The 27,500-nt window shown below is 44.4% G+C and overlaps 1 protein-coding gene across 1 annotated transcript in view; it reads right to left on the reverse strand.

Annotated features, from left to right (window-relative positions):
• Window positions 1-27,500, reverse strand: part of LOC134080863 (uncharacterized) — a 34,119-nt gene that overhangs the window by 5,417 nt on the left and 1,202 nt on the right. Inside the window, exon 2 of the mRNA XM_062537475.1 lies at window positions 23,233-26,676. Coding sequence (XP_062393459.1) covers window positions 23,233-26,676 — 3,444 coding nt within the window. The remainder of the gene's footprint in view (window positions 1-23,232; window positions 26,677-27,500) is intronic.

Consider the following 27,500-nt stretch of genomic DNA (forward strand, 5'->3'; position numbering starts at 1 on the left):
CCAGAAACCCATCCTCACCATGAAGCCTTTAATGACTCTTTTGCATATATAGGAAAACATCTGCACTTCATTTAGGCTACAGTACAACTGACACCTTCATCATTAACAACACCTGACGTCCTTGTGATGGGCACAAAGCAGAACACCTGCCGAAGCCCAGCAGGAGAGCACAGCATGTTGCACATGTGTCTCATGACTGAATCATGCAGTGTTCCTGCCATATCCTTCACATTCCAAGAGTGATACTTCAAGTGTTTCTGCCGTATCCTTCACATTCCAAGAGTGATATTTCAAGTGTTCCAGCAGAATGTCACACATTCTAAGACTGATTCGGAGTGTTCCAGCCACATGTCTCATAATGTCGTTCACACCAGGAGCGATAACTGTAGAAATAACTACTGTATAACGATGTAAGAGTCTTCACTGACCAACGATAACTATAAAGATGACTATAGCGATATAAGAGTTCACACTGACTAATGATAACTATAAAGATAACTATAACTATAACGATAAAATAGTCCACACTGACCAACGATACCTATAAAGATAACTATAACTATAACGATATATTGGAGGACTTTTCCAACAGATATTTCAGAGCTCTGTATATACTGCAACAGTCTCACAGTCATGAAAACACTCCACAATTATTCCTATTCCCAAGAATAGCAGTCTTAAAGTCCTGAATGACTTGTCATGAAGGCCGTTGAGAGGATTGTGAAAGCTCACATTATCAATGCCACAGCTTCAAAGATGGAGCCTCTTCAGTTTGAATACTGTGCTGAAAGAGAGAGATCGAGAGAGAACTGTACATGTTGAATGCCATCCACGAACATCTGGAAGGCCCGAATTCTTTTGCTCAGCTGCTATTCGCGGATTTCTCATCTGCCTTTAACATAAGGTGACCAGATGTCCCGAGTCCAAAATAGGGGACGTAATCCCAAAAATGTGGAAGAAACGGGGACATTTTCAGTTTGACTATCAATCTGATTGAAATACAGTACATGTTTTATCTTCAAAAAAACAGGGACATTTAGTTTTTCTGTATTTTCCCGGGGACAGGCAACCAAAACAGGGGCTGTCCTCTGAAACCCTGTCACCCTACTCTAACATCATCCAACATCACATGCTGCCTAAAAAAACTCATAAAAGGTTTCGACCTGGATCAGCAGCTAATTCTGTGGATCATCGACTTTCTCACCCAAAGAACTCGGATGGTACTGGTCAATAAGAGGTTTTCAGACAGATACACGTCCACTGGCTCACCCCTGCGTTGTGTCCTCTCACCTCTGCTCTTCATCTTGGACACAGGAGGCGCTATCGTGGTCGTCATCTAGTGAAGTTTGCTGACGACACTGTTCTCCTTTCTCTGCTATCTGATTTTGTCCAAGATCACGGGCCTGTCCTCAGTGAGTTTGTGGAATGGCGTGATAGCTCCTTTTTGACTTCACCAAATACGGAGGATGCAGGAAAAATATCAACAGCGGCAGCATTTCTTACACCCCTTTATTGAGTGTATACTGACATTTTTATCTATGTTGGTTTCACTCTTAGTCATAAAAAAAGTTTGTATGTATGCACATTTTCTAAAATCTTTAGCCAGCCTCTTCGGTCTCTGACATCACTGCACGACAAGACAACACTAAGGAAAGCGACTACCCATGTCCTACATAGAGTATTTGAATGGCTGTCCTCTGGTTAGGACTAACAGGAGGAGGGCTACCTTTAATTTGAAGGCTAATCGTCTTTTGTACTTGAATATGCTCCCAGCCCCCTCCCTCTTCACTCTCCTGGGACTAATCCTCCTCACACCCCTGTCTGCCCTGTTCTCTCCTTTTGTCTTATATGTTGTGTTATGTCTTTATATGTCACTATGTCTGCATGAGGAAATGGCCCCTCGGGGATAAATACATTTTTTTGAATTAAATTGAATTGCATTAAGATAATTCTTTGATTAAGCCAGACTGTTTTACCTTGCACATTTAGCTCCGAGCGCTTCTATTGTTTCCATTATGACTGCTCACTAAGCATCACTTCTCCAGGCACAAGGGAGTTGCCTTGTACACACTCTCTCTCTCTCTCTCACACACACACACACACACAGAGCGTGCACAGGAACACCCACACACACAACACACACACACAAAACACACACAAAGACACACACACAGAGATTCCTAAGTGGTGTCTCCAGCTGTATTTCTCTGTTATATCCCAAACTTGTTTAAGGCTATTTCCTCTCTCCTTCTCTCCTCTCTCCCTTAATCCTTTCTTCTCTTTTCTTTTATCCTCTCCTCTTTCCTCTCTCTTCTCCTCTTTTCTTCTCTCCTTTTCTTCTCTCATTCTCTCCCCTTCCCACCCCTGCCCTCCTCTTCTCCTCTCTTCGGAAAATCGGAAAATTGAGTTAGGGACCTGCTAACACCGGCCTCGAAAGCAGCGCAGGGACAGGTTGTCATGGAAACTTGTTCTGCTTTCCGGAATATTCCGGTGGAACTAACATATTGATTTTTGATTGGAGATGGCAACCCTGTGGAACCCCTCACCAAGTGACATGCCATCAATTTCAAAGAGAGAGAGAGAGAGAGAGAGAGAGAGAGATTCAGTTATGTGGAAGAGAGGAAGAGAGTGAGAGAGAGAGAATCAGGCATGGGAAAGAGAGGGAGAGAGGAAGGGCAGTCGAAAGAGAGTGGCAAAAAGCCAGAGGAGAGATAGAAACATAATGATGAAAGAGGTGAAATGAGAGATAGAAACAGAATGATGAAAAGGGTGAAAGGAGAGGTAGAAACAGAATGATGAAAGGGGTGAAAGGAGAGAAGGTGCATCAACAGCACAGGAAACAACATTTCCTCTAAAAGCAGATTTGAGAAACGCCTCGAGTTCACAAGAGAGACAGGAGGAGAGAAATGAGAGAGATAGAGGGAGATGAAGGAGAGAGAGAGAGAGATACAGAGACAGATGAGGGAGAGATGGAGAGGGGGCAGAGATTTATGGATGGTGTGAAAGAGAGAGGCAGGAGAGATGGGAGAAGACGAGCAGGAGGACACTACAGGATGGATGAGACACACACACTACTGTAACTCACAATCACAGGAAACTTAGGCTCCCTCTCCCTCTGTGTGTTTGTGTGTGTGTGTGTGTGTGTGTGTGTGTGTGTGTGTGTGTGTGTGTGTGTGTGTGTTTGTTGCTGTGTGTGTGTTTGTGTGTTTGTGTGTGTGTGTGTGTGTGTGAGAGAGAGAGAGAGAGAGAGAGAGAGAGAGAGAGAGAGAGAGAGAGAGAGAGTGTGTGTGTCTGTGTGTGTGTGTGTCTGTGCGTATGTGTGTGTATGGAACTCCTCACACACAGTGGGCAGATACATTCTAAGACCTGCTGCAGCCAGCTGAAACTGTGGATAGTAACCAGCACCAAAACATGTTTTTCAAGCACATACAGGCCTATGATAAAGTTTACTTCATACCATACACATAATAAGACTTAGGCAACAACAACTAACACATTTTCTTTTTTAAAAGTATTGTAGGAGCCGCATTTATGTTTTTTTTTATATCTTTTGATTATTTATACTTTATCCGTTTTCCTGGGTTTGTGAAACTGCACCCTCTACAGGTGGTGACGGTGCCACCCGATAAACTGACGCAGAAGCGCATGACGGGAAGAAGGCGGGGCAGCGTACAGTCATTGACCTCGGCTCGGCTGGTGGAACACTCTGCAAACTCGGCCTGTATTTGGTGTCGTGGCCTTTGAATTGCTGCCTGCTTATTCCGTTTATACTACAAAGACTTTATTGCAAACCATTGCAGTTTTATTTTGTGTTTTTGTTTATTTACAATACATTAACGGCAACAGTTAAGTCAAGCTCTCTCTCTTGGATTTCTTGGATACGAGTTGTGAGTCTGACAATGCATCACCTGCTTTCTCCTGTGGTGGAAAACAAAAGAAAATGGAAATAGGATCATTAAGAAAACCCTGTTTTTCGCCACTACAAGTATATATGATATATTTTGTATATACTTTAATTGTGAGAGGACAGTGAAGAGAGAGACTGGAAGCAAATGTTGTCGCCAGTTGTGCCACAGACAACTAACACATTAGAAAACTATTATAACATTATACTGTAATACAAACTAGCCTGCGTGAATGTGGGCCCTCGGAATGAATGGGTCTCTGACATTTTTGTAAATTCAATGGCGAGGGGGGGGGGGGTAAATACCACGTCTTTGACAGTCCTCTATTCATTCCATCTTTCCTTCCTTCCCGGAAACGAGGCGAGAATGTACTAACGATGGAGTGAAGGACAGACTTGGGTGAGAAATGAGATGTGCAGAAAAGAGATAAGTGGAGGGCAGTAGTGCAGAGAGCTAGCACAGCGTCTAAAGCATATCAATCCTGTGCTTTCATTGCTTTCATAATTATATTTTCATAACGTTTGCAGTAGTGATGAACCGCAGATAACAGAAACCGTGGATAAAGGGGAAATATATTCATTACATTATATTATATTTGGCAAACTTTTTTTTTTTTAACTAAAGCGACTTCCAACATAGTAAACGTTTTAAGCTTTTTAAAGCAATTCAGCAACAATTTTAGGAACAAATAAAAAAGGTGTAGAGTGCAGTAAGAATGATAATGTTATTCACATATGCTATGTCTAAACAATACTCTACATAAGTTTACACCTGCTCTGCATTAGACATACTGTACTGCATGCCACTGTATGGATTGGGCACCCATAATGTGTAGCTGTAGGTGTGGGTCCGTAATATCATGTTGGTGTTTGTGATTGGATGTGATGTAATGGGCTTGCCCGTGACGGATATGTTTCATATGTATTCATGAGCTGTTGCGTACAAACACACACACACACACACACACACACACACACACACACACACACACACACCACACACACACACACACACACACACACACACACACACACACACACACACACACACACACACACACACACACACACACACACACACACACACACAGCTTTCTCTTCGGGGAGCTGCACCGATGTAGTGTGTAACCCTCAGGGGCTTCTACAGTGTGGTGCAGTTTGCACACACACACACACACACACACACACACACACACGCACACACACGCACACACACACACACACACACACACAAATGCACACGCATACACACACACATACGCGCGCACACAAACACACACACACACACACACACACACACACACACACACACACACACACACACACACACACACACACACCTGACATATTTGATGTGGTGGAACTGTGATCTCAAAGCCTACTCATGGACTCCAAACAGCATTGGGTTTTACAGTACAGTAGTAGGGATCCACACACACCATGAGCTTTCAGGAGTCAATGCAACGCATTTTAATGCGTCTGTGTTTAGTTATACATTTTTGCTCGGCCAAGTTTAGCAAGGTGGAACGTGTTCTTGCAACGCATCAGGTCTCTAAACCTGTGTGTGATGGAGGGGTGGTGCAGCGAGGCAAACACACACACACACACACACACACAGACATACTCATTGCAAAGTCAGGTCTCAGTCCAGTGGTCTGCATCAAACTAATAGAATTGTACGGTCCACCTGCTGCTGTCATATATGCCTGTGAGGAGGTTTCCTCTGTCCGTCTCAGACCTACCACACACACACACACACACACACACACACACACACACACACACGCACACACACACACTAGCAGGTGTATAGTCTCTGTTCTCTGCATTTTTGCCGTTTCTGAATTTCTAATGCCTAGACCTGATTGATTTCCTGATCCCAGGCTAGAGCTGAACAAGGTGTGCGCACACCCACTGACTCACCTGTGCCTGCGTGGTTAGCAGTGAACACCAGCCAGGTAATGGTACCTGAGAGCTGATTCTTTTGTTTCATGCTCCGATGAAGACCTTGTAGGCAGAACACGTACGTACGCCCACCCCAGGAATTGTAAATCAATACAAAGCACTGTGTCTTTGTACATTTTGGTAAGACTTAAAGATGCTTTTTTATTATTATTCTTGGAGAAATGAACGAGTCAAACCAGCTCTTCTGATACACTGGCAGGAGTCTTGGATACAGGATGTCCAATAGCCAGGAGCTAGCGTCCAGGAGCTGCAGCTAACGTCCTGTTCCATCTGTCTCTCTGTTGTGCTGGACAGGCGTTTCCGTGACAGCAGTTTGATATGGACCAAACTTGCACCAAAGGGCTATTTGGAGATGAATAAATTAGATCTGAAAACTAGCTTTAACCACACAGGTCTGTGTGTGTGTGTGTGTGTGTGTGTGTGTGTGTGTGTGTGTGTGTGTGTGTGTGTGCGCATGTGTGTGTGTGTGTATGTGTGTGTCTGTGTGTGAGAGAGAGAGAGCACCAGGTGTGTCAGGATCATTCTATCTGCTCTTGGGCTCCCAGCTGGCCTAACCAAGTGGAAAGAAGCCATCACACAACATCACCTGAGTCCAGCAGTGGAGAACAAGGTGAGGCATTGCTGGACACCTGACCACACACACACACACACACACACACACACACATACACACACACACACACCTCATGAAAGATGAGGTATCGCCAAAAAACTTTTTGGCATTACCAAAACAGAATACTCACTGTAAAGGTACAGCACAACGTTTACATCCGAGGTACATGTCATTCAATGTATTAGCAACATGGCAACACACAGTATGCATCCAGATTTACAAACTGCTCTCTGTCTGTGTGCGTATGAATGTGTGTGCGCACGCGCATGTGCATGTGTGAGTGCATGTGCATGTACGTGTGTGTGGACGTGTGTGAGTGCGCGCATGCACACATACTGTATATGAGTGCATATGTCCGGCATGTGCATGTGTACGTGTGTGTGGCTGTGTGTCCTGCATGGTGATTGCCATTTCGATTGAAAATGTGCAATATTGATTAAGAGTAAATGAATCTTTCAGCTCCACCAGCCGGCCTAGTTGCTGGTGTAAGCTGCTTGGTGTTGCACCGCTGGGCTCAGCCCCGGGCTCTCTGTCTGGCACGACCCTTAAGGCACCAGGAGGGAGGTTTACGCAACGTACTGGGGTGCGTTTCCAAAAAAACATTACAAAACCATAACCTGTTAGCAACTTAGTTGGTTGGCAATGGGAAATTGCATTGCAACCAACAAAGTTGCTAACTTAGTTACTTGGTTTTGGGAAACACGCCCCTGCACAGCTACGTATTAGCTGGCTACTGGTTATCAGCTCCATGTAGGTCTCATTTGTAGTTCTTTTTGCAGTGTACAGATACCTGGATCCTTAAGAAAGAACTACAACAGGAATGCTACAAAGGTATTGCTGAAAAAAACAAACAAACAAACAAACAAAAAACAGAAGGATGATGGAAGAGGCGATAAATGAGTGTACATATTTAAGACTTAACTGAATGTAATTTCAGACCTAATGCACGATATCTGGGCGTATTGAAGACTGTTTTTAAGAACTAAAATTGAGATTACTACATTTGAAGACCTTGTGGAAACCCTGAAGAGGTAGCTCTTCAGCTCTTCTTCACACATGTTCTGCGCTGTATTTTTATTTTCATTTTTTTATGTTATTGTTGAGTGTTGTACTTGAGAGCAGAGATGAACCGGAGTCAAATTCCTCATTTGTTTACACACAAACCTGGCCATTAAAGCAGATTCTGATTCTGAGAATGACACTGAAACTCTTACTTTACAGTGAGCACCATCGCTGCAGTGGGTGGCGCTGCTGTTGAACTTCAAGCCGAGCAGGAAATCAATGAAATCATTTTGGAGTGCGCTGATGAGTCGTGCAATTACTAATACGGAATAAAATAACTCCCAAAGATGAAGCTATATTGGGACATGCTGTGCAGAAAAAATAAATCATAGTGTGTGTGTGTGTGTGTGTGTGTGTGTGTGTGTGTGTGTGTGTGTGTGTGTGTGTGTGTGTGTTTAAATGAGTGAGAGAGTATGATGTGTGTGATGAATGATGAACAGGTGTTAGATTTGAAAGAAAAGTCAATATGGCAGTGTCTATGTATGTATGAGAGAGTGTGTATGGACCGAGTGTGTGTGTGTGTGTGTGTGTGTGTGTGTGTGTGTGTGTGTTTAAATAAGTGAGAGAGTATGTATGGACCACCTCTTGCATCAGCTGTTGCACAGGCTTTAATGATATCTGCCCCAGACGGTCTGACCTAACTACAGCCCCAAACACACACACACACACACACACACACACACACACACACACACACAGCTTATAATTAAAACATGACATGTATGATTGTTTGGCTGTTCACTTATAGTCCTGTTTCATCATCCTCTCTCACACACATTCCTCAGGAGATGAATACAGCACATACACACACGCATACATACAGTCGCACACACACACACACACACACACACACACACACACACACACACACACACACACACACACACACACACACACACACACACACACACACACACAGTGTCCTAACACCGTTGCTAGGGACCCTGGCCCTGTTAGACACCAGAGTTCCAGAAGGTTTGACAGGTACCATTTGTTCCGGCCTGTGAAAACATTCTGGATGACGCAATAATCATATGTTTCTCATGGAAAGTTACCATCGTTGCTATGATGGTTGCTGTCGCTGGAGGATCCATTGTTTGTGACTACTGAATTCCATTGAGGCGAACGTTTGAAAGAGTCCTTCAGCATCAAGGGGTCACATGGCAACGTTATTTTGAGAAAATCCACAATAAACAAACTTCCGGGTTAAAATGTTGAATTTCACGTTTTCGCATAATTCGACAGTATACAGTTTCATATCGTGAACTAATTTCACAGAAAAACATACATCTTGACTGTTAAACCCGGCGAAGATTCAACACATTTGCAGTCATTCCAGTTGTCCACGCACTGCTTAAAAAGGTGATTTCTCCTCTTCTGGCATATTGTGACAGGAGAACCATGTCAACTTTGGATGCGGTTATCTTAGCGATAGTTTGTGTAATACCCTCGACATACATATCGTTGGAAAGCTTAGTTTATGGCCGTTCACGTGATCACAATAACTTAGTTTTGTACATTTTATCGAAACGACTGGTTTCGCTTTACAGGGTCACATTTGAAAACATCATCATAGACATCGCATCATATAGGCTTTACGGTGGTTGGCAGGTTAAAAGGGGTTTGTGATAGTAAGACTGAACATCAGTACGGGGAGGCTCTGCTTTATTTCTACTACACAAGAGGCGTGATCAATGGACATCGTTTAAATGACTCTGTATGCTTGGATAGTCTTTCAACCAATCAGACCAATGATTGGGTGCGCCTTTTGGATAAGCTAGTTTGTGATTGGACTAAAAGGCTGTGGACTGGAAGCAGGGGAGATAGATGTGCAGGTTTCCAGCCTGAGTTGCCAGGCGAAATCCAAATTCGCCGGCAGGTCAGGCAGGGTTCACCCAGCCTAGGTGTGTGGCACATTTTTTTTTTTTTACTACTGAAGATTGACTCACTCAGCTTGCTAACGGTAACGTTACAGCTAGAGGAGGAGCAGCAGAACTACCACACTACTCCAGAAGCTTGTGGATCAGCTCAGGTAAAAAACAAGTCATTTCATTTGTTGCTATTGCAAAGGTATATCCTGGTTATTACTTCACGGCTTTATTATCAGCAGTTCCACAATGTGTGCTTTGCTTGTCATTTTCCTGCCTTTTTGCACTTCTGGTTAGACGTAAACTGCGTTTTGTTGTCTCTGCACTTGTGAGGTTCCCAATGAGGATGAAGTTGAATGTAATCTAATCTAATGGACTCTTCATGACTTTAGCTTGAGGGAGAGAGGTATGAGTAAACACAGCTGGTGGAGCCACTCAGGGGAAGGAGGGCATCTGATGAGCTCCAGGTTATTGGCTAACTGGGTAAAAATGTATGTGTGTGCAAGAGTGCACATGTACATTTCACGTCCCTGAATGCATCATTAACCTACACAACGTACGGTATTGTTTCCCAAAATCAGAGTACCAATGAATAGTCTCGTACACTGTTGTTTAGTTAGTTCATTCAAACTACATCTCTCGACCTCTGGTAAAAGCATATTAGACAACAGAGTACACAACTATTACACCTGCACATTTAAATCACATGTTTAAAAGTTCATTCAAAGCATCCGGGTTGAAGTAGAGGTTTTGACTAAAATATTCTCACCATTGTTTACCTATAAGTCTATCTATTGTGCAGACCATATTACCCACACACACACACGACAATGTTAATATCACCGCCTACATATTCTCAACTGATTGACCAAAAGTGGGTAGCTGCTACCTATGCTTTTGGGAAACATACCCCAAAGCTATACTGACACAGCCGCCATGCACAAGCGAACACACTTACTGTAAGTGTGTGCCATTAGCATAGGCAGCAGTGTACTGTAGGCCTAATCATGTGTGCTGCTCAATCAATGAACTAACCTGAGTTGCCACATAAATCATGTGGTTGTGTTTGTGTGTGCACGGTAGCAGAGGCCGTAGTTTGGGGCTGGCTGAGAAGATGGCTGGATTGAGACACCTGCACAACCAAGCCAGCTTGGAGGAGAGCCTCCTCACCCCCTGACCCAGGATATGCATTAAACTGAATAAACCTGCTCACCAATGGCAACTTTAAAGAGAGCCTCCTGGCTCCAGGATTTTGTGAAATAAACCGACCAAACATTTGAGAGTAATTTTTGGCTGATGATTATCATTTTTTTATCGGGGGAAGAATCCTTATGTATGTGTTTCCTTTATAGACTAAATATGTTTAAGTTTCTAATGGCAATTATTCATTTTCCTTCATGACACATGATTGGAGTAGTTCTTACTTTTTTCTTGTCCACCAAAAGTAATAAATCACCTTTTTTTCTACAAATATATGTAATAAATATATGATAAATTGCCCCCCCCAACACACACACACACACCAAATGTATGTAATTGTTAGGAAAATCTTCCCAATATTATGACACAAGAACCACAGACAAGTAGTATAATTTTCAGTATACTCTGGCGCCAAGAGGAGAGACATAGAGAGGACTTGCTTTACCTCTCCGAAACAGTCTCTGAGCTCTTGGACGCAAAGAGGCTCTTTTATTAAAGAAAAGCAGAGAGCAAAACAAGTCAGCATGACCTTGGTCGAAACCTCCCTAAAATCCTCCTCTCGCTCATGCCCAGTTTCTTATCTGCAGGTGCATAGCGTTCCTGTGAGGTTCCCATGTGAAACTGTGAATAGCAACTTTGAACACACACATGAAAGTGTGGATTATAACTTTGACGCACACAAATGAAGTTCATAATGATAAATATATAAATTTCTTTGTCATTTCCCTCCTGTTTATCATTAGTAAACTTCACAATCATTTGTTCCATTGCTACATACTGTAGATTCAACCATAAATCAAATCAAAGCGTGTAGTAATTATTACCAACTCGAATAGCAAGTTTCAAACCTTTTGATGGAAGCGAAAACCTTACCGGAAAACCTCAGTCATGATTGATCTTAATTTTGAGGAGAAAACCGTTGAAGGAAAAATTCTTCCATTACCCTGCTATAGCAGCGGCACTTGTGTACACAAGCAAAAGGAGAAAAACTCACCTTCTACTACACATATGTTTTTCCCAGCCCCATATTATCACAACAATCAAGCAAGCAAATTCACATCAACATTTTGATGGGCTATATGCAATGAGGGCTAGTCCTCAAATAATCAAAGCTTAATTCTACAAAATGTAGGGCTACATTCTAAACTTCACTGATAACACCTGTAGAGAGGCAAACTCCCCACCGGCACAGAACCATCTCTGAAAAAAACACAGTGGGAATCTTGTTCTAGGTTTAACAGTGGCATACAGTAAGGGGTCAATGTTACACTACACTTTATGTACTTCAAAGGGTGTGTCCCTGCACAAGGTTCACAGATCATGTTAATACCATTTTTATGTATTGTCATGTGGGATGAATTATAAGTCATCTTTGCCAGACTTCCCTTCACCTATACACAAGCTCTGTCCATGAGGAATTGTACGGCTGTTAAACGGGAATGATAAACAGATATTGGCATCAGAGAACACACATGGCAATCAGACACATTATTCAAATCAGCCAGCATTTGAGCATAACGATACCATGAATTTAAGTGATACACATGTGTGATGTAGTTATGCACATACTCTGACAAAATCAATCTCTTTTTTCCGGCTTCCTTTGTCTTTCAAGAAAAAAGTCTTTGTTCAGTCCTTAACAAAATTGTCAGCAAGGTGAGAATGATAGCCGCTCCCAGGACCATCCTCCACACTAAAAGTCTGTTATCTCAAGGCATCGTCACTAAGCTTAGGAGGATCCAAAATCTTCACCGACGTTGAGACGACTAGATTCTAAACCTCTAATCCCCTTTGCAGTCGGGCTTCCCCTCCTCAGCGGTTGACTGAACCTTACAGTGAGAGAGATGCGTCCAGCGGTCCGGCCCTCCACCTTCACTGCAGTGGGTGTAGATAGGATGATTCGGTGGGGTCCTTCCCAACGCGAGTCAGACCAGCACTTTTTCTTTATGACTTTGATGAACACCCAATCTTCTGGTTTCACTCTGGGATCCTGTGGAAAAACAGAGAGAGAGAGAGCAGTATCCGTGTCCACATATTCCTTTGAACACAGTGTTTTAATTAGTTGTTCCACTACTCCTACATCATTACAGTACATATGATGCACTGATAACAAACATTTTGTGAGTAGTTTGTAAATCTATACGTTATAGTGTTTGTCTACTAGTTCACACATCCCTCCTGTTGAGACATGGCTCTGCCCATGACTCAAAATTGCTACCCATTTGTACATTGATTTCAGCAATGTAAGACACAGCAAAGGCATATTGTGTATATTGTCACTTTCTTTTTGGCAAAAAGCTCACATGCTCTGGTCAGCCCAGTCAATTCGGCTACCTGTGCAGAGCATGTGGCAGACAAAAGTTTAACTTCTAATTTAGCAGTTAGTCACTGCATACGCTGCTTTGTTTACACCATATTTAATGTGTGGTTGTGATAACAATACTGTCATACGAGATAAGAATGTCATGTTAGTTTGTAACAGCAGTAGGGAGACGGCATGTGGGATTTTCACAGTCAATGGGTGAAAAAGCACAACTTCAACAGAATTGAAATATTTAATTTAAATGTTTAGTTTAATATGTAGGCTTTCTTTCTTCACTTTCTTAGTCATTTAAACACACATCAGCTCTAGTCTAGAAATTCTTCAAACATTTCTAGCTCTTCTCCTTCTCCACTTACTTCTCCTTCTCCACTTACTTAGTCACTTAGTCACTATCGTATCTTTGTTCTTTCTCATCTTTGGTGGCGCAGTCACGAGACCAATGCCCGCGACCCCCACACCTGAAACAGTTGTTGCTATCATCACCTTCATTTTCATAATCTCTCTGTTCTGACCCATTTCTGCCTTGTAATGCCATCACAAATGCTTCCCCTACTTTTTCTGAGTCTTTCTTTTCTCTTACTTTCTTTTTCTTTTTCACTGTTTTCTCTGCATGTTTAGCATGTTCCATAAAATCTGGCAGTTCTGCTGTTTTGAAAGTAACAAAATGTTTCTCTATCCAGCCTTTTATCTCTGGTCTGAAACTCTGGAGTAATGCTTGTTTTAATTGCTGTCCATAAATTATCTTATCTTCTGCACTCCCTGACTTCAGGCCGTTATAAACACTTTTTCAAATCTGTCTCTAAACTCTCAGACATCTTCATTATCTTTCTGTGTGGTGGCGTGTATTTTGGTGTATTTGCAATGTTTTTTAAACACGTCTTTACATTTATTCTCTAGGCTTTGGACTTGTTGATTTAAATCCAGAGAACCAGGCGCATACGCTGTACCAGCCTGATGGGCTAAAAAGCTATCTTTAACACGGCTCCAATCAGAGCCCATTTTAAAACGGAACATCCTTTCGACCTCGAAACCATTCAGGTGGTACACCGCTATTATGTTTTTCATTTCGTCGCAAAATTCTTCAATTTGGGCTTTATGAGATGGAATTCCCTCCACTGCTTTTTTTACGTCGTCCTGTGTCCATGTTCTATAGACATACATTAACCGTGGATTATTTTGACCCTCAGCCACGTCTGGCTTAAATGTTGGATTGGGCAGTTCTACCATTGGAAATGCCTCCACCGGAGGCGGCGGTGAGGGCCAATTTGGAGTTTTACCGTAATCATCATCATCGTCATACAGGTGCACTTCTGCATGGCATGATGATAATTTTGGTTTTAGTTTGCAAATTTGAATTTATTTTTCCATCGTAATAGCCAATTTTCAGTTCCTGGATGGACTCTAGCTATGAATTTGGCATCGCCTTTCAAAAGTTGTCCTTTATCTTGAGTATTCTCCATTTTGCACAAATAAGAGATTGTTCTGTGTCGTCCTCTTAGGGCAAACAACAAGCCTGGGAAGCGAGCTTCTAGACCTTAGTCCGGCTTCCCCTGGGTGTTTTATCTCTCACAGGCTCTGTTGTTCGTTTTAACTCACAGACAATCCCTTCACACACACTTCTCAGTCACACTCCTTCTTTGATAGCTTAGGTGGGACTTCAGGCCCCCCAGCTCAGGTGGGACTTCAGGCCCCCTTTTTAGATAAACTAAGCGGCATCCATAGCCCCTTTACATCAGATGAACTAAGCGGCATCCATAGCCCCTTCAAGCGGCATCCATAGCCCCTTTACATCAGATAAACTAAGCGGCATCCATAGCCCCTTTAAGCGGCATCCATAGCCCCTTTACATCAGATAAACTAAGCGGCATCCATAGCCCCTTTAAGCGGCATCCATAGCCCCTTTACATCAGATAAACTAAGCGGCATCCATAGCCCCTTTAAGCGGCATCCATAGCCCCTTTACATCAGATAAACTAAGCGGCATCCATAGCCCCTTTAAGCGGCATCCATAGCCCCTTTACATCAGGCGGGACTGAAACCCCCCTGGAAAGTTTATCTAATTTTACAGCTGTATTAAGAGAACGGCAACTTAATGCGACTTTTCCCTTGGGAACGGCAACTTAATGCGACTTTTCCCTAGGCCTATGAAATTATACTCACACTGTTATGGTTCTGCTCTGTAGTTCGGAAGTCGTCAATCCAGTCTAGGAGCTGGTCGCCGTCGGCTGGCCTGCACGGAATTCACCGTACGGGGCTTTTCCACGGTTGTAGTCCGCGGGCTGCTGCAGTCTTCAACTTCCGACGATCAGTTCCAGAAAGGATATATTGACAACCGGCTTCGAAGGACCAAAGAATGTTAGGAAAATCTTCCCAATATTATGACACAAGAACCACAGACAAGTAGTATAATTTTCAGTATACTCTGGCGCCAAGAGGAGAGACATAGAGAGGACTTGCTTTACCTCTCCGAAACAGTCTCTGAGCTCTTGGACGCAAAGAGGCTCTTTTATTAAAGAAAAGCAGAGAGCAAAACAAGTCAGCATGACCTTGGTCGAAACCTCCCTAAAATCCTCCTCTCGCTCATGCCCAGTTTCTTATCTGCAGGTGCATAGCGTTCCTGTGAGGTTCCCATGTGAAACTGTGAATAGCAACTTTGAACACACACATGAAAGTGTGGATTATAACTTTGACGCACACAAATGAAGTTCATAATGATAAATATATAAATTTCTTTGTCAGTAATAAATTACTTTTTGCTCAAATTCACTTTTGGAGTAGTCTCCCCATGTTGCTCCACCATTAGCCATGAACATCATGACAAATGTCTTATGATTTAAGTTACATGCATGCTGTCTGGGGAGTAGCAAACTACATGCATGTGTGTGTGTGTGTGTGTGTGTGTGTGTGTGTGTGTGTGTGTGTGTGTGTGCGTGTGTGCGTGCGTGCGTGCGTGCGTGCGTGCGTGCGTGCGTGCGTGCGTGCGTGCGTGTGTGTGTGTAGAGGAGAAGAAAGGAGAGAAGGGGAGAGGAAAATTGGAGAAGAGGGGAGGAGAAGAGAAGATTCAGAGGAGAGGTGGGGAGGAAAGTTAGAGAAGAGGGGAGGAGAAGAGGAGAGGAGATTCAGAGGAGAGGGGAAGAGGAAAGTTAGAGAAGAGGGGAGGAGAAGAGGAGAGGAGATTCAGAGGAGAGGTGGAGAGGAAAGTTAGAGAAGAGGGGAGGAGAAGAGGAGAGGAGATTCAGAGGAGAGGGGGAGAGGAAAGTTAGAGAAGAGGGGAGGAGAAGAGGAGAGGAGATTCAGAGGAGAGGTGGAGAGGAAAGTTAGAGAAGAGGGGAGGAGAAGAGAAATAAGAGAGTCAGAGGAGAGGGGGAGAGAGAGGAGGAGGAAAGGAAAGTAAGAGGAGAGGAGAAGGGGTAAGGAGAGTTAGAGGAGATGAGAAGAGGTAAGGAGAGTGAGAGGAGAAGAGAGGAGAGGAGGAGAGGTAAGGAGAGTCAGAGGAGAGGAAGAGAGTTAGAGGAGAGGAGAAGAGGTAAGGATAGTTAGAGGAGAGGTAATGAGAGTTAGAGGAGAGGAGGAGAGGTAAGGAGAGTTAGAGGAGATGAGAAGAGGTAAGGAGAGTGAGAGGAGAAGAGAGGAGAGGAGGAGAGGTAAGGAGAGTCAAAGGAGAGGAAGAGAGTTAGAGGAGAGGAGAAGAGGTAAGGATAGTTAGAGGAGAGGTAAGGAGAGTTAGAGGAGAGGAGGAGAGGTAAGGAGAGTTAGAGGAGATGAGAAGAGGTAAGGAGAGTCAGAGGAGAGGAGAAGAGGTAAGGAGAGTTAGAGGAGGAGAGGAGAAGAGGTAAGGAGAGTTAGAGGAGGAGAGGAGAAGAGGTAAGGAGAGTTAGAGGAGAAGAGAGGAGAGGAGAAGAAGAGAGGTAAGGAGAGTGAGAGGAGAAGAGAGGAGAGGAAAAGAGGTAAGGAGAGTGAGAGGAGAGGAGGAGAGGATAAGAGGTAAGGAGAGTGAGCGGAGAAGAGGTAAGGAGAGTGAGAGGAGAGGAGGAGAGGAGAAGAGGTAAGGAGAGTGAGCGGAGAAGAGGTAAGGAGAGTGAGAGGAGAGGAGGAGAGGAGAAGAGGTAAGGAGAGTGAGAGGAGAGGAGGTAAGGAGAGTGAGAGGAGAGGAGAGGAGAGGAGAAGAGGTAAGGAGAGTGAGAGGAGAGGAGGAGAGGAGAAGAGGTAAGGAGAGTGAGAGGAGAGGAGGAGAGGAGAAGAGGTTAGGAGAGTGAGAGGAGAGGAGGAGAGGAGAAGAGGTAAGGAGAGTGAGAGGAAAGTGGAAGAGAGTTAGAGGAGAGGAGAAGAGGTAAGGAGAGTGAGAGGAGAGGAGGAGAGGAGAAGAGGTTAGGAGAGTGAGAGGAGAGGAGGAGAGGAGAAGAGGTAAGGAGAGTGAGAGGAAAGTGGAAGAGAGTTAGAGGAGAGGAGAAGAGGTACAGTAAGGAGAGTGAGAGGAGAGGAGAAGAGGTAAGGAGAGTGAGAGGAGAGGAGAAGAGGTAAGGAGAGTTAGAGGAGAGGAGGAGAGGATAAGAGGTAAGGAGAGTGAGAGGAGAGGATAAGAGGTAAGGAGAGTGAGAGGAGAGGATAAGAGGTAAGGAGAGTGAGAGGAGAAGAGGAGAGGAGAAGAGGTAAGGAGAGTGAGAGGAGAGGAGGAGAGGAGAAGAGGTAAGGAGAGTGAGAGGAGAGGAGGTAAGGAGAGTGAGAGGAAAGTGGAAGAGAGTTAGAGAGGCGAGGCGAGGCGTAGTTCCGTTTTAATTAGCCTCCCAAGCGTATCAATATTTCACCATCACACAGGGATTGCCAATCAATACAGCAGCGCTGGCTCGCTGCTAGCAGCATGAATGTTTGATTGGAAGAGTGGGAGGATCACTACTCTACAACAAGAGTGTGTGCTCTACTTCCATCCTGTGTATGTGTGTGTGTGTGTGTGTGTGAGAGAGAGAGAGCGAGTGTTTGTGTTTGTGTGTGTGTGTGTGTGTGTGTGTGTGTGTGAGAGAGAGAGAGTGTGTGTATGTGTGTGAGTGAGTGTGTAAAAGAGAGAGAGAGAGAGAGAGAGAGAGAGAGTGTGTGTGTGTGTGTGTGTGTGAGTGAGTGAGTGAGTGAGTGAGTGAGTGAGTGAGTGAGTGAGTGTGTGTGTGTGTGTGTGTGTGTGAGAGAGACAGAGAAAGAGAAAGTATGAGAGGCCGTATTCTGTCCTCCAGCGTGCGTGTCTGCTTTGCACGTGTTGACAGATAGCTAAACAGTCAGTGATGAATGAAAACCCCAGACGTGGATATAAAGTTGACACTTTACTCGTGTAAAGGCATTAACACAGGAAACCACTGAATCTGTGAAACTAAATACAAAAACAGTATTTAGAATTAAGCTACAACCTGTTCCAATAAATCACTTACAATCAGGTCAGAAGTAAACACTGTAAATATTGTAAATACTCATATAGCCTAAATAATATATACCAAAGAAAGAACTACAGTCTAAGCTGTATTAAATGCTAGCTCCTAAGTGAACTGCATAGTAAATGCATTGGGTGAGCTGCTTATGTTACACAGCATCACAATATAAGAATTCACAAAAAATACTCACAAATATGCGAACGTAAAATATTCGTTAACAACATTACTTACAAGCAAAGCTTCTCCAAGGCTTTTAAACACATAGATGACGTAGATTGTATTAGGAAGGAAAAATGCTTTCTGCTGTAAGTGTGCTGGTCATAAAATGGTTGAATGGTGGTAACCTAGCAACCACCAGACAGATTCATAACAATAAAGAGATTACATAACACTGACCAGAAACTAGCTATCCTGCTGTATCAGATATGGCCAGTGTGTGTCGCCAAAACAAAGAATTAATAATACATAACATGACACTCCCCGTTTGATATTGAACACAATATCACTAAACACATTTTTTAAAGGAGTTAAAGGTAGCAAAGTACAGTAGTAACTAATAACTGTAATAACCATCTGCCTTTAAAACAGCTATTGTCAGACCAACGCTGAAAAAACCTGGATTGGATTCTAACAACTTCAACAACTACAGGCCTATATCTAACTTGCCCTTTCTCTCCAAAGTGCTTGAGAAAATAGTGGCGACTCAACTCCAGGATCACCTGAAGGACAATGATCTCTTTGAGCCATTCCAATCTGGATTTCGTCCTATGCACAGTACTGAAACGGCCATGGTTAAGATTACTAATGATCTCCTCTGTGCAGCTGATGATGGACTTATTTCCATTCTGATTCTCCTTGATCTCAGCGCAGCCTTTGATACCATCTCTCACCATGTTCTACTGGAACGTTTAGCTAATATCGGAGTGCGTGGCAGTGCTCACCAGTGGTTCACCTCCTATCTCTCTGGTAGGACACAGTGCGTACAAATGATGAGCTGCAAGTCTGAGAGTACTGCTGTGACAAGAGGGGTGCCCCAGGGATCTGTGTTGGGCCCTCTGTTGTTCATTATCTACCTTCTTCCACTTGGCACTATCCTCAGGAAACATGATGTTCAATTTCACTGCTATGCTGATGACACCCAGCTTTACTTTTCAGTGAAACCTACTGCCACCCTTCCGCCAGCTGCACTTACTGCCTGCCTCCATGACATCAACGTGTGGATGACACAAAATTACCTGAAGCTGAATAGCAGTAAGACTGAGTTGCTACTGGTTGGCTCCAAATCAGCTCTTACTAAGATGGAACCTATCACCATCTGTGTAGATGGCAGCACCATCCCTTGTTCCAAACAGGTCAAGAGCCTTGGTGTCATACTGGACAATACCATCTCGTTCAATGCACACATTAACACCATATCAAGAAATGCCTTTTTCCATCTAAGGAACATTGCACGGCTCCGCCCAGCACTCACCCAGCAGAGTGCAGAAGTCCTAGTCAATGCGTATGTGACTTCCCGCCTGGACTACTGCAACTCAATCTTGTCTGGAATTCCAAATAAGCTACTTCACCGGCTCCAACTCATCCAGAACTCTGCAGCGCGGATTATAACATGCTCCAAATCCACCAGCCATATAACACCATCGCTCATGCAGCTGCACTGGCTTCCAGTTGCCTTCAGAATAAATTTCAAGGTCCTGCTCCTGGCATACAAGTCCCTAAACAACAGCGCCCCTACCTACCTCACTGACCTACTGGAAGTGTACACTCCTGCCCGCCCTCTGAGATCCTCCTCAGCAGGCCTGCTACGTGTCCCTGATGTGAACCTCTGCACTCTGGGAGAGAGGGCTTTCAGCTACATTGCCCCCAAGCTATGGAATTCATTGCCAGACTACATCAGACACTCTGACTCAATCACTGTCTTTAAAAGTAGACTGAAAACATTTTTCTTCAAAAAAGCTTATGGACTGGCTAACTGACTTTAACATTTAACATTTTTCTTTTCTTTTTATTTCTATGTGATGATTTTGCAACCCTGTAAAGTGACCTTGGGTGTCTTGAAAGGCGCTTTAAATAAAATGTATTATTATTATTATTATTATAACTAAAGCTAGAAGTAACTAAGGAGACATAAGCAGTATCACTTCCACGATAGGCCTAAGAAAAGTTTTTGCGCTGCCTCCTTTTGTTACTCTCAGGGCCAGATGTACTAAGACAGCGCTAACAGCGAGTTTTTGTATGCGCAGAGTGCGAACGCTGTGCTTTGCTATATTGCGTGGAATTTACTAAGCTGTCACTTCATTACGTTAACTGCGTTCGGTGCCGCCCATTCCCGCCTCCTGTATCACGCCATTTGCGCATGCAGAGATGAACAACGAGCGCAGTTGAATATTGCAACATTAAAAAGAATCAAAGTTTAGCGATCATACATGATACAAAGAGATGTCAACGAGCAGCGACAGACAGAGTAGGCCTAGTAGTTCTACAAATCCACTTAAAAAATACTTGAACTATTTACTGCACGTAGACTTGGGATATGATTGAATGCCTAGTCTAACAGATTGGGAAGTGTAGGCTATGTCGTGAAAGAGAAAATACGATTTTAGAGAGGCAAACAAAAGTTAAGGTTGCTTTTATGGCTATGGCTATGGCTATGGCTATGGTTATTTAGCAGACGCCTTTGTCCAAAGCGACATACAAATAAATAACAATACAAATTAAATTAACAGTGAACAATTACAAACTAGGGAGAATAGTAATATTATCAGTAGAACAATAATTTTAAGCACTAACCTAATGAGAAATAAAACAGTGAAATGAGAATAGCAATCAAATAAGTCACTCAGTTAATTATATATGATAATAATAACTAAAGCAAGGTATGGCTAAATTTAAGGACAATAGCAAAATAAATTTCAAATTCTATCAATAGACAAATTATAACAAAACAATACTATTATACAAACCATAACACATCACAAACTCAAAGGACTAAGTGCATATTAAATAAATATGCCTTAAGACCCCTCTTAAAAGATCCAAAGCTGTTGCTGGAACGGAGAGCACTGGGCAACTCATTCCACCAACATGGAACCACTGAAGAATAGGATCTACAATTTGACCTAGCATGTATGGTTGGTCGACATAACAGACGCTCCTCAGAAGATCGCAATGGGCGGTTGGGAATGTACATCGTGATTAAAGAACTGAAGTAGCTGGGAGCAGATCCAGTCAGTGTCCTATAGGCCAGAGTGAGAGATTTAAATTTAATTCTGGCTACTATAGGGAGCCAGTGGAGAGTAACTAGGAGAGGGGTTACATGTGTCCTCTTTGGCTGATTGAAGACCAGTCGTGCTGCAGCATTCTGAATCAACTGTAGTGGTCTTAATACACAAGCAGGTAGGCCAGCTAACAGAGAATTACAGTAGTCCAGCTTGGAGATAACCATTGCCTGTACAAGAAGCTGAGTGGAATCTTGTGTCAGATAATGTCTGATCTTCCTAATGTTGTACAGGGTATACCGACATGACTTTGCAATTGAGGCAACATGCTCAGAGAAAGTAAGTTGTTCATCAATTATGACACCCAAGTTACGTGCCGATCTGGTTGGAGTCAGTGAGGATGAATCAAGCTGGATATTGATCTGTTGGGGAATAGCTGTTTTTGCTGGAAACACCAAGAGCTCAGTTTTGGAAAGATTAAGCTGAAGGTGCATAGTACAATGAAGAAAACGGATGCTCTGAATATTGATTCAGCTGTCTCTCAAAGTTTTTGTAATAGACGCATTTAACCGCTATCTGGATTACACCTGCTTTCAGAAGGCGGAAGTTTTTCAACGCAAAATAGACGTGCGCTGTTTTCATACATCTGGCGGAATACTTAATCAATCGCTATTAGCACCTCTCCTCCCCTGTACTTGCGCGTTACACCCATTTTCAGCTGATCCGCCCAGGAATTAATATGCATGACACGGAAAAGCGCAAATAGCCATTTTCAGCTCCCACGGCGGGCAGTCTGCGCGTTTCCCTCATTGCGGCCTGTCTGTACATATCCTCCCCATGTTTATACGCGCACGTTACGCCTGAAATGGGCGCAAAACGTTAGTACATCTGGCCCTCAGTTCCAACTTCCTGACTTTTCCATCAGTGCCAGGGATGGCTTTAGTGACGAGAGCCATAGGCCACTCATTCCTCTTCACTTGGTTGTCCTTTAACAGGACTAGGTCACCTTCTTTAATGTTAGGCCTACTTTCTTGCCATTTGCTGCGTGTTTGAAGAGTAGCAAGATACTCGCGTCTCCATCTTTCCCAGAACATGTTGGCAAGATGCTGTACTCTTTTCCATTGCTGTCTGTAAAGGTCTGCGCTCTCAAAGGATCCAGGAGGAGGATTAGGGATGGACGTTTTCTGTGTGAGGATCATCGCTGGTGTTAAGAGATAAGGAGATTCTGGATCATTGGAGATGGGCGCCAGAGGCCTTGCATTAATGATAGCGCACACTTCGGCCATGAAGGTAGACAGCACCTCGTGAGTGAGATGTGAGGGGGCGACTTGTGATAACATTGAGTCTAGGATCCGTCTCGATATCCCAATCATTCTTTCCCATGCCCCTCCCATGTGAGAGGAGTGGGGTGGGTTAAAGGTCCAAGTGCTTCCCTCCCCGCTGAGATATCTTGACACGCTCGGCTCACCTGTACTGTCCATAAGCATTTTCAGCTCTTTGCATGCTCCTTTAAAGTTAGTTCCACAGTCGGAGCGTATTTGTTTTACGGGGCCACGCAGGGCAATGAAGCGGCGTAGAGCGTTAATGAAGGATGAACTGTCCATTGACTCGATTAGCTCAATGTGCACAGCTCGCACACTTAAGCATGTGAAGATTACAGCCCACCTTTTGCTGTTGGCGTGACCTCCGCGGGTGCGGCGTGTGGACACGTCCCAGGGTCCAAACACATCTAGGCCCACGTTTGTAAAGGGTGGCTCTGTGCTTACACGGTCAGCGGGCAGGTCTCCCATTATCTGCTCTGCTGTTTTTCCTCTGAGCTTGGTGCATATGACACAATTACGGAGATTGCTGTTGATGCATCTTTCAGCTCCAATTATCCAAAAGCCCTCTGTGCGGATGGAGGCCTCAGTGAAGAGACGGCCCTGATGTTTCACCCTCTCGTGAAAGTGCTTTGTTAGGAGAGTTGCAATATGGCTGCGACCTGGTATGATGAGTGGATGTTTCTCTGTGGTACTAAGAGTGGCGTGTTCAAGTCGTCCTCCAATCGTCAAAAGACCATGTTCCAGAACAGGATTCAGTTTTCTGAGTGGACTATTTCTAGGAATTTCTTTCCCTTTTTCCAGACATGTGAATTCAGCTTGATAGGCCTCTCTTTGGACACATCCAATAATGACTGCTTTTGCTTGTGCCCACAGGTCAGCAGGGAGAGGCTGTGCACAGTGGTGCCATCCTCTGCAACTCTCTTTGTGCTTGAAGGACTGTGTAATGTGGATAAGAGATGCTGTAGCTCTAACAAGAGACTTCCAGGTAGAAAATCTCTCAAAGCGGTGAGAGCCTAGAGTCGTTTTTAGTTTTGTGCATGAGGTGATCAAAGAGCGCACCTCAACATCAGACTCTGGGTGAATGAGGTCAAAGGTCGCTTCCTCTGGGGTATGTGAGGATTCTGGGTGCTGTAAGAATGTTGGGCCAGTGAGCCAAATGGTCTCAGCGAGACGAGCCGCGGGAACTGATCTGGTAGCCACATCTGCCGGATTAAGTGAGGTGGGAACATAATGCCATTGCTCAGGAAGTGTGTACTTTCGGATTTTTTGCACTCTATTGCTCACATACAAGTAAAACCGTCTAGTGACATTACAGATATACCCCAACACCACCTTGCTGTCTGTGTAGAATTTTAGGGAATCTGGCTTATAGTCTAGCTCTTGAACAATCAGCTCTGCTACGTCGACTGCAAGGACAGCAGCACATAGTTCAAGTCTGGGAACGGTGTGGTTTGGCAGAGGAGCTAATTTAGCCTTGCCCATGATGAAGCCTACATGACACATGCCGTCACTGTCTGTGACCTTCAGGTAGGCTACAGCTGCTATGGCTTGTATGGATGCATCAGCAAAAACATGGACCTCCTTTCTCACTGAGTTTGAGAGAGATGCTACTGTGTATGCTCGTGGAGTTTCGAATTGTTCGAGATCCTGTAGTGAGTCTCTCCAGGCATTCCATTCAGCCTCTTTTTCAGTGGAGAGAGGAGCGTCCCAGTCTACAGTTGTGCTCGTGAGCTCTCTGAGCAGGAGTTTTCCTCGGATAGTGATGGGGGCCACGAGACCAAGGGGATCAAATAGACTGTTGACGGTTGCTAAAACACCTCTACGAGTGAATGGCTTATCACTGTTGGCAACGCGGAATGTGAAGGTATCATTTTGGAGATTCCAGCTCAGTCCAAGGCTGCGTTGTATAGGTGGAGAGTCTATCTGTAAGTCTAGGTCTTTCAGGTCCTTTGCGTAATCGTCTGAGGGAAACGCCTCCATGACTGCTGGGCTGTTTGATGCTATCTTATGGAGCCTGAGGTTAGAGATGGCGAGCATGTCTTGTGTAGCCTTGAGGAGGTCGATGGCTTCGGCGACAGAGGGCAGGGATTTGAGCCCATCGTCGACGTAGAAATCCCTCTGCACAAAGCGCTTAGCATTCGCGCCAAACTCGGCCTCTCCATGTAGAGCAGCGCGCCTGAGACCATACATTGCAACGGCAGGGGAGGGACTGTTCCCAAACACATGAACTCTCATTCTGTATTCCACAATGTCTTTGGATGTGTCATTGTCTCTGAACCACAGGAATCGGAGGAAGTTCCTGTGATCTTCTCTGACTACAAAACTGTGGAACATTTGTTCTATATCTGCAGTGATGGCTACAGGCTCACGCCTAAAGCGTATTAGGACCCCCAGGAGGCTGTTGTTTAAGTCTGGGCCTGTTAGCAGCACATCGTTCAATGACACACCATGTTGACGTGCACTGGAATCAAAGACCACTCTAATTTGGTCAGGTTTACGTGGGTGGTACACACCGAATGTGGGTAGGTACCAGCATTCTTCTCTTTCTTGCAGTGGTGGAGCCAGTTCAGCATGATGGTGATTGAAGATTTTCTCCATGAATGCCACAAAGTGTTCCTTCATCTTAGGCTTCTTGCTGAGCATGCGACAGAGAGAGGTGAGACGACTTAGAGCCTGCTCTTTGTTATTAGGCAGGCGTGACCGAGGTGAGCGAAAGGGAAGCGGCGCCACCCAGCTGTTCATGTCGTCCATAAACATCTCTTTGTCCATAATCTGAATGAACAGTTTGTCCTCAATTGAGGGACCAGTTTTATCGTCATCCTCTGTTCTTTCAAAGACTGTGCTACCTAATGTGCTTTCACAGGTGGAGCTACGACTATGAGAGGGGTGACTGGCGGGAGCATACTGAGGGAAGAGGGGGGTTTTAGAGACTCTTTCTGCATTCAGCGATTCTTTCAGAGAGATGTGGTTAAGACATGGTCTGAAGATTGAAGGGCGGCCATTACCTAGAATGTTGGTGTGATAAGCGCTCACAGTTGTAGGTTTATGAGCGCCGCCTAAACAGACTTCACCAACCACAACCCACCCGAGGTCAAGCCTCTGCGCATATGGTGCATTTCTAGGCCCATTGTGCTGTTCTCTCACTTTGTGAACTTGTAGTATGTCACGTCCAAGTAAGAAGAGGATCTGCGCATCTGGATCGAGAGGGGGGATAAGGTGTGCTATAGACTCGAGGTGTGAGTGGTGTTTTGCTGCCTCGGGAGTCGGTATCTCTGACCTGTCATCTGGCATGTGATTGCACTCAATGAGCGTGGGAAGCGACACACTACAAGTTCCATCTAATGACTGCGCGATGAAGCCTGTAGCTCTCCTTCCAGACATCTCTGTGACTCCGGCGCATGTGCGAAGAGTGTAAGGAGACTCTGTGCTTTTGAGGCAGAAGAAATCAAAGAATTCTGACCTGGCTAACGACCGGTTGCTTTGGTCGTCGAGTATAGCATAACCTTTCACAGCTTTGTTTGGCTGGCCTTTATGATGGACTTCAATGAGGCATATTTTAGAGCAGGACCGGGAGCTTAGTGGATCTCCACAAACATCAGTGCATTTAGAGTTAACAGTAAGAGAGGTTTTCTCCTCTTCCTCCCCGCTATGCTCTGCATTAGGGGAATTAAAGGTCCAGGAGGGTGGTCCCGGATGGAGGGCTGTTACGTGTGCACCACTGTTACATTCTGAGCACTGTATAGCTGTTTTGCAGTCTTTGGCTAGGTGTCTGTTTGAAGAGCAGCACCTGAAACAGATATTATTCTCTTTTAAGAATGTCTTGCGTTCCTCAATGCTTTTAGCCCGAAAACCTCTGCAACGCCTGAGGGGGTGGGGCTTTTGGTGAATAGGACAATGTCTACCTATCTATGTCTAGCCTGTTATCGGTGAAGTTGGTGACGTTTGGGGTTTGTGTGTGAGAGATCTCAGTCTTATGGGCTGATACAAGACTTTTAGAGTGTCCATAACTTTTTATGGAGCGCTCTGGCTTCACAGCATTGACCACAGGTGGGCTCAGAGCAAAGCTAGGGTCATTACGCTTGTAGGCTTCACGACACACAAAGTCAACAAAAAAGGAGAACGGAGGGAATGCTACCTGCTGCTGAATCTTATACTGGGAACCCTGAGACATCCATTTCTCTTGGAGGTTGTGAGGGAGTTTATTGACGATGGGTGTCACACCTCGTGCCGTGTCCAGATAAGTGAGCCCAGGTAGGTAGCCATCCAGCTTTGCAGACTCAATTTCTCTCAGCAGGTCTCCAAGTTCTCTAAGCTTTAGAGGTTCTCTAATGTTAATTTTGGGAAAGTTTTCCAGCTTATCAAAAAGAGTTTTTTCTATTATCTCTGGACAGCCATAGCAGTCTTCAAGACGTAGCCACGCCATTCTTAGCCCTGCAGTGGGGTCAGTATTGTGAACTGCTCTTAGTCTCTTCACCTGCTCTGAAGACTTGGGCCCTAACCATTTAACTAGAAGATCAAGCTCTTCGCTGGCTGTCAGTTTTAGCCCCTCTATAGCATTAAAGAATGTGGACTTCCAGGCCCAGTAGTTTTCGGGGTGATCGTCAAACTTGC

This window comes from Sardina pilchardus, chromosome 5 (assembly GCF_963854185.1).
Source record: "Sardina pilchardus chromosome 5, fSarPil1.1, whole genome shotgun sequence".
NCBI classification, from domain to species: domain Eukaryota; kingdom Metazoa; phylum Chordata; class Actinopteri; order Clupeiformes; family Clupeidae; genus Sardina; species Sardina pilchardus.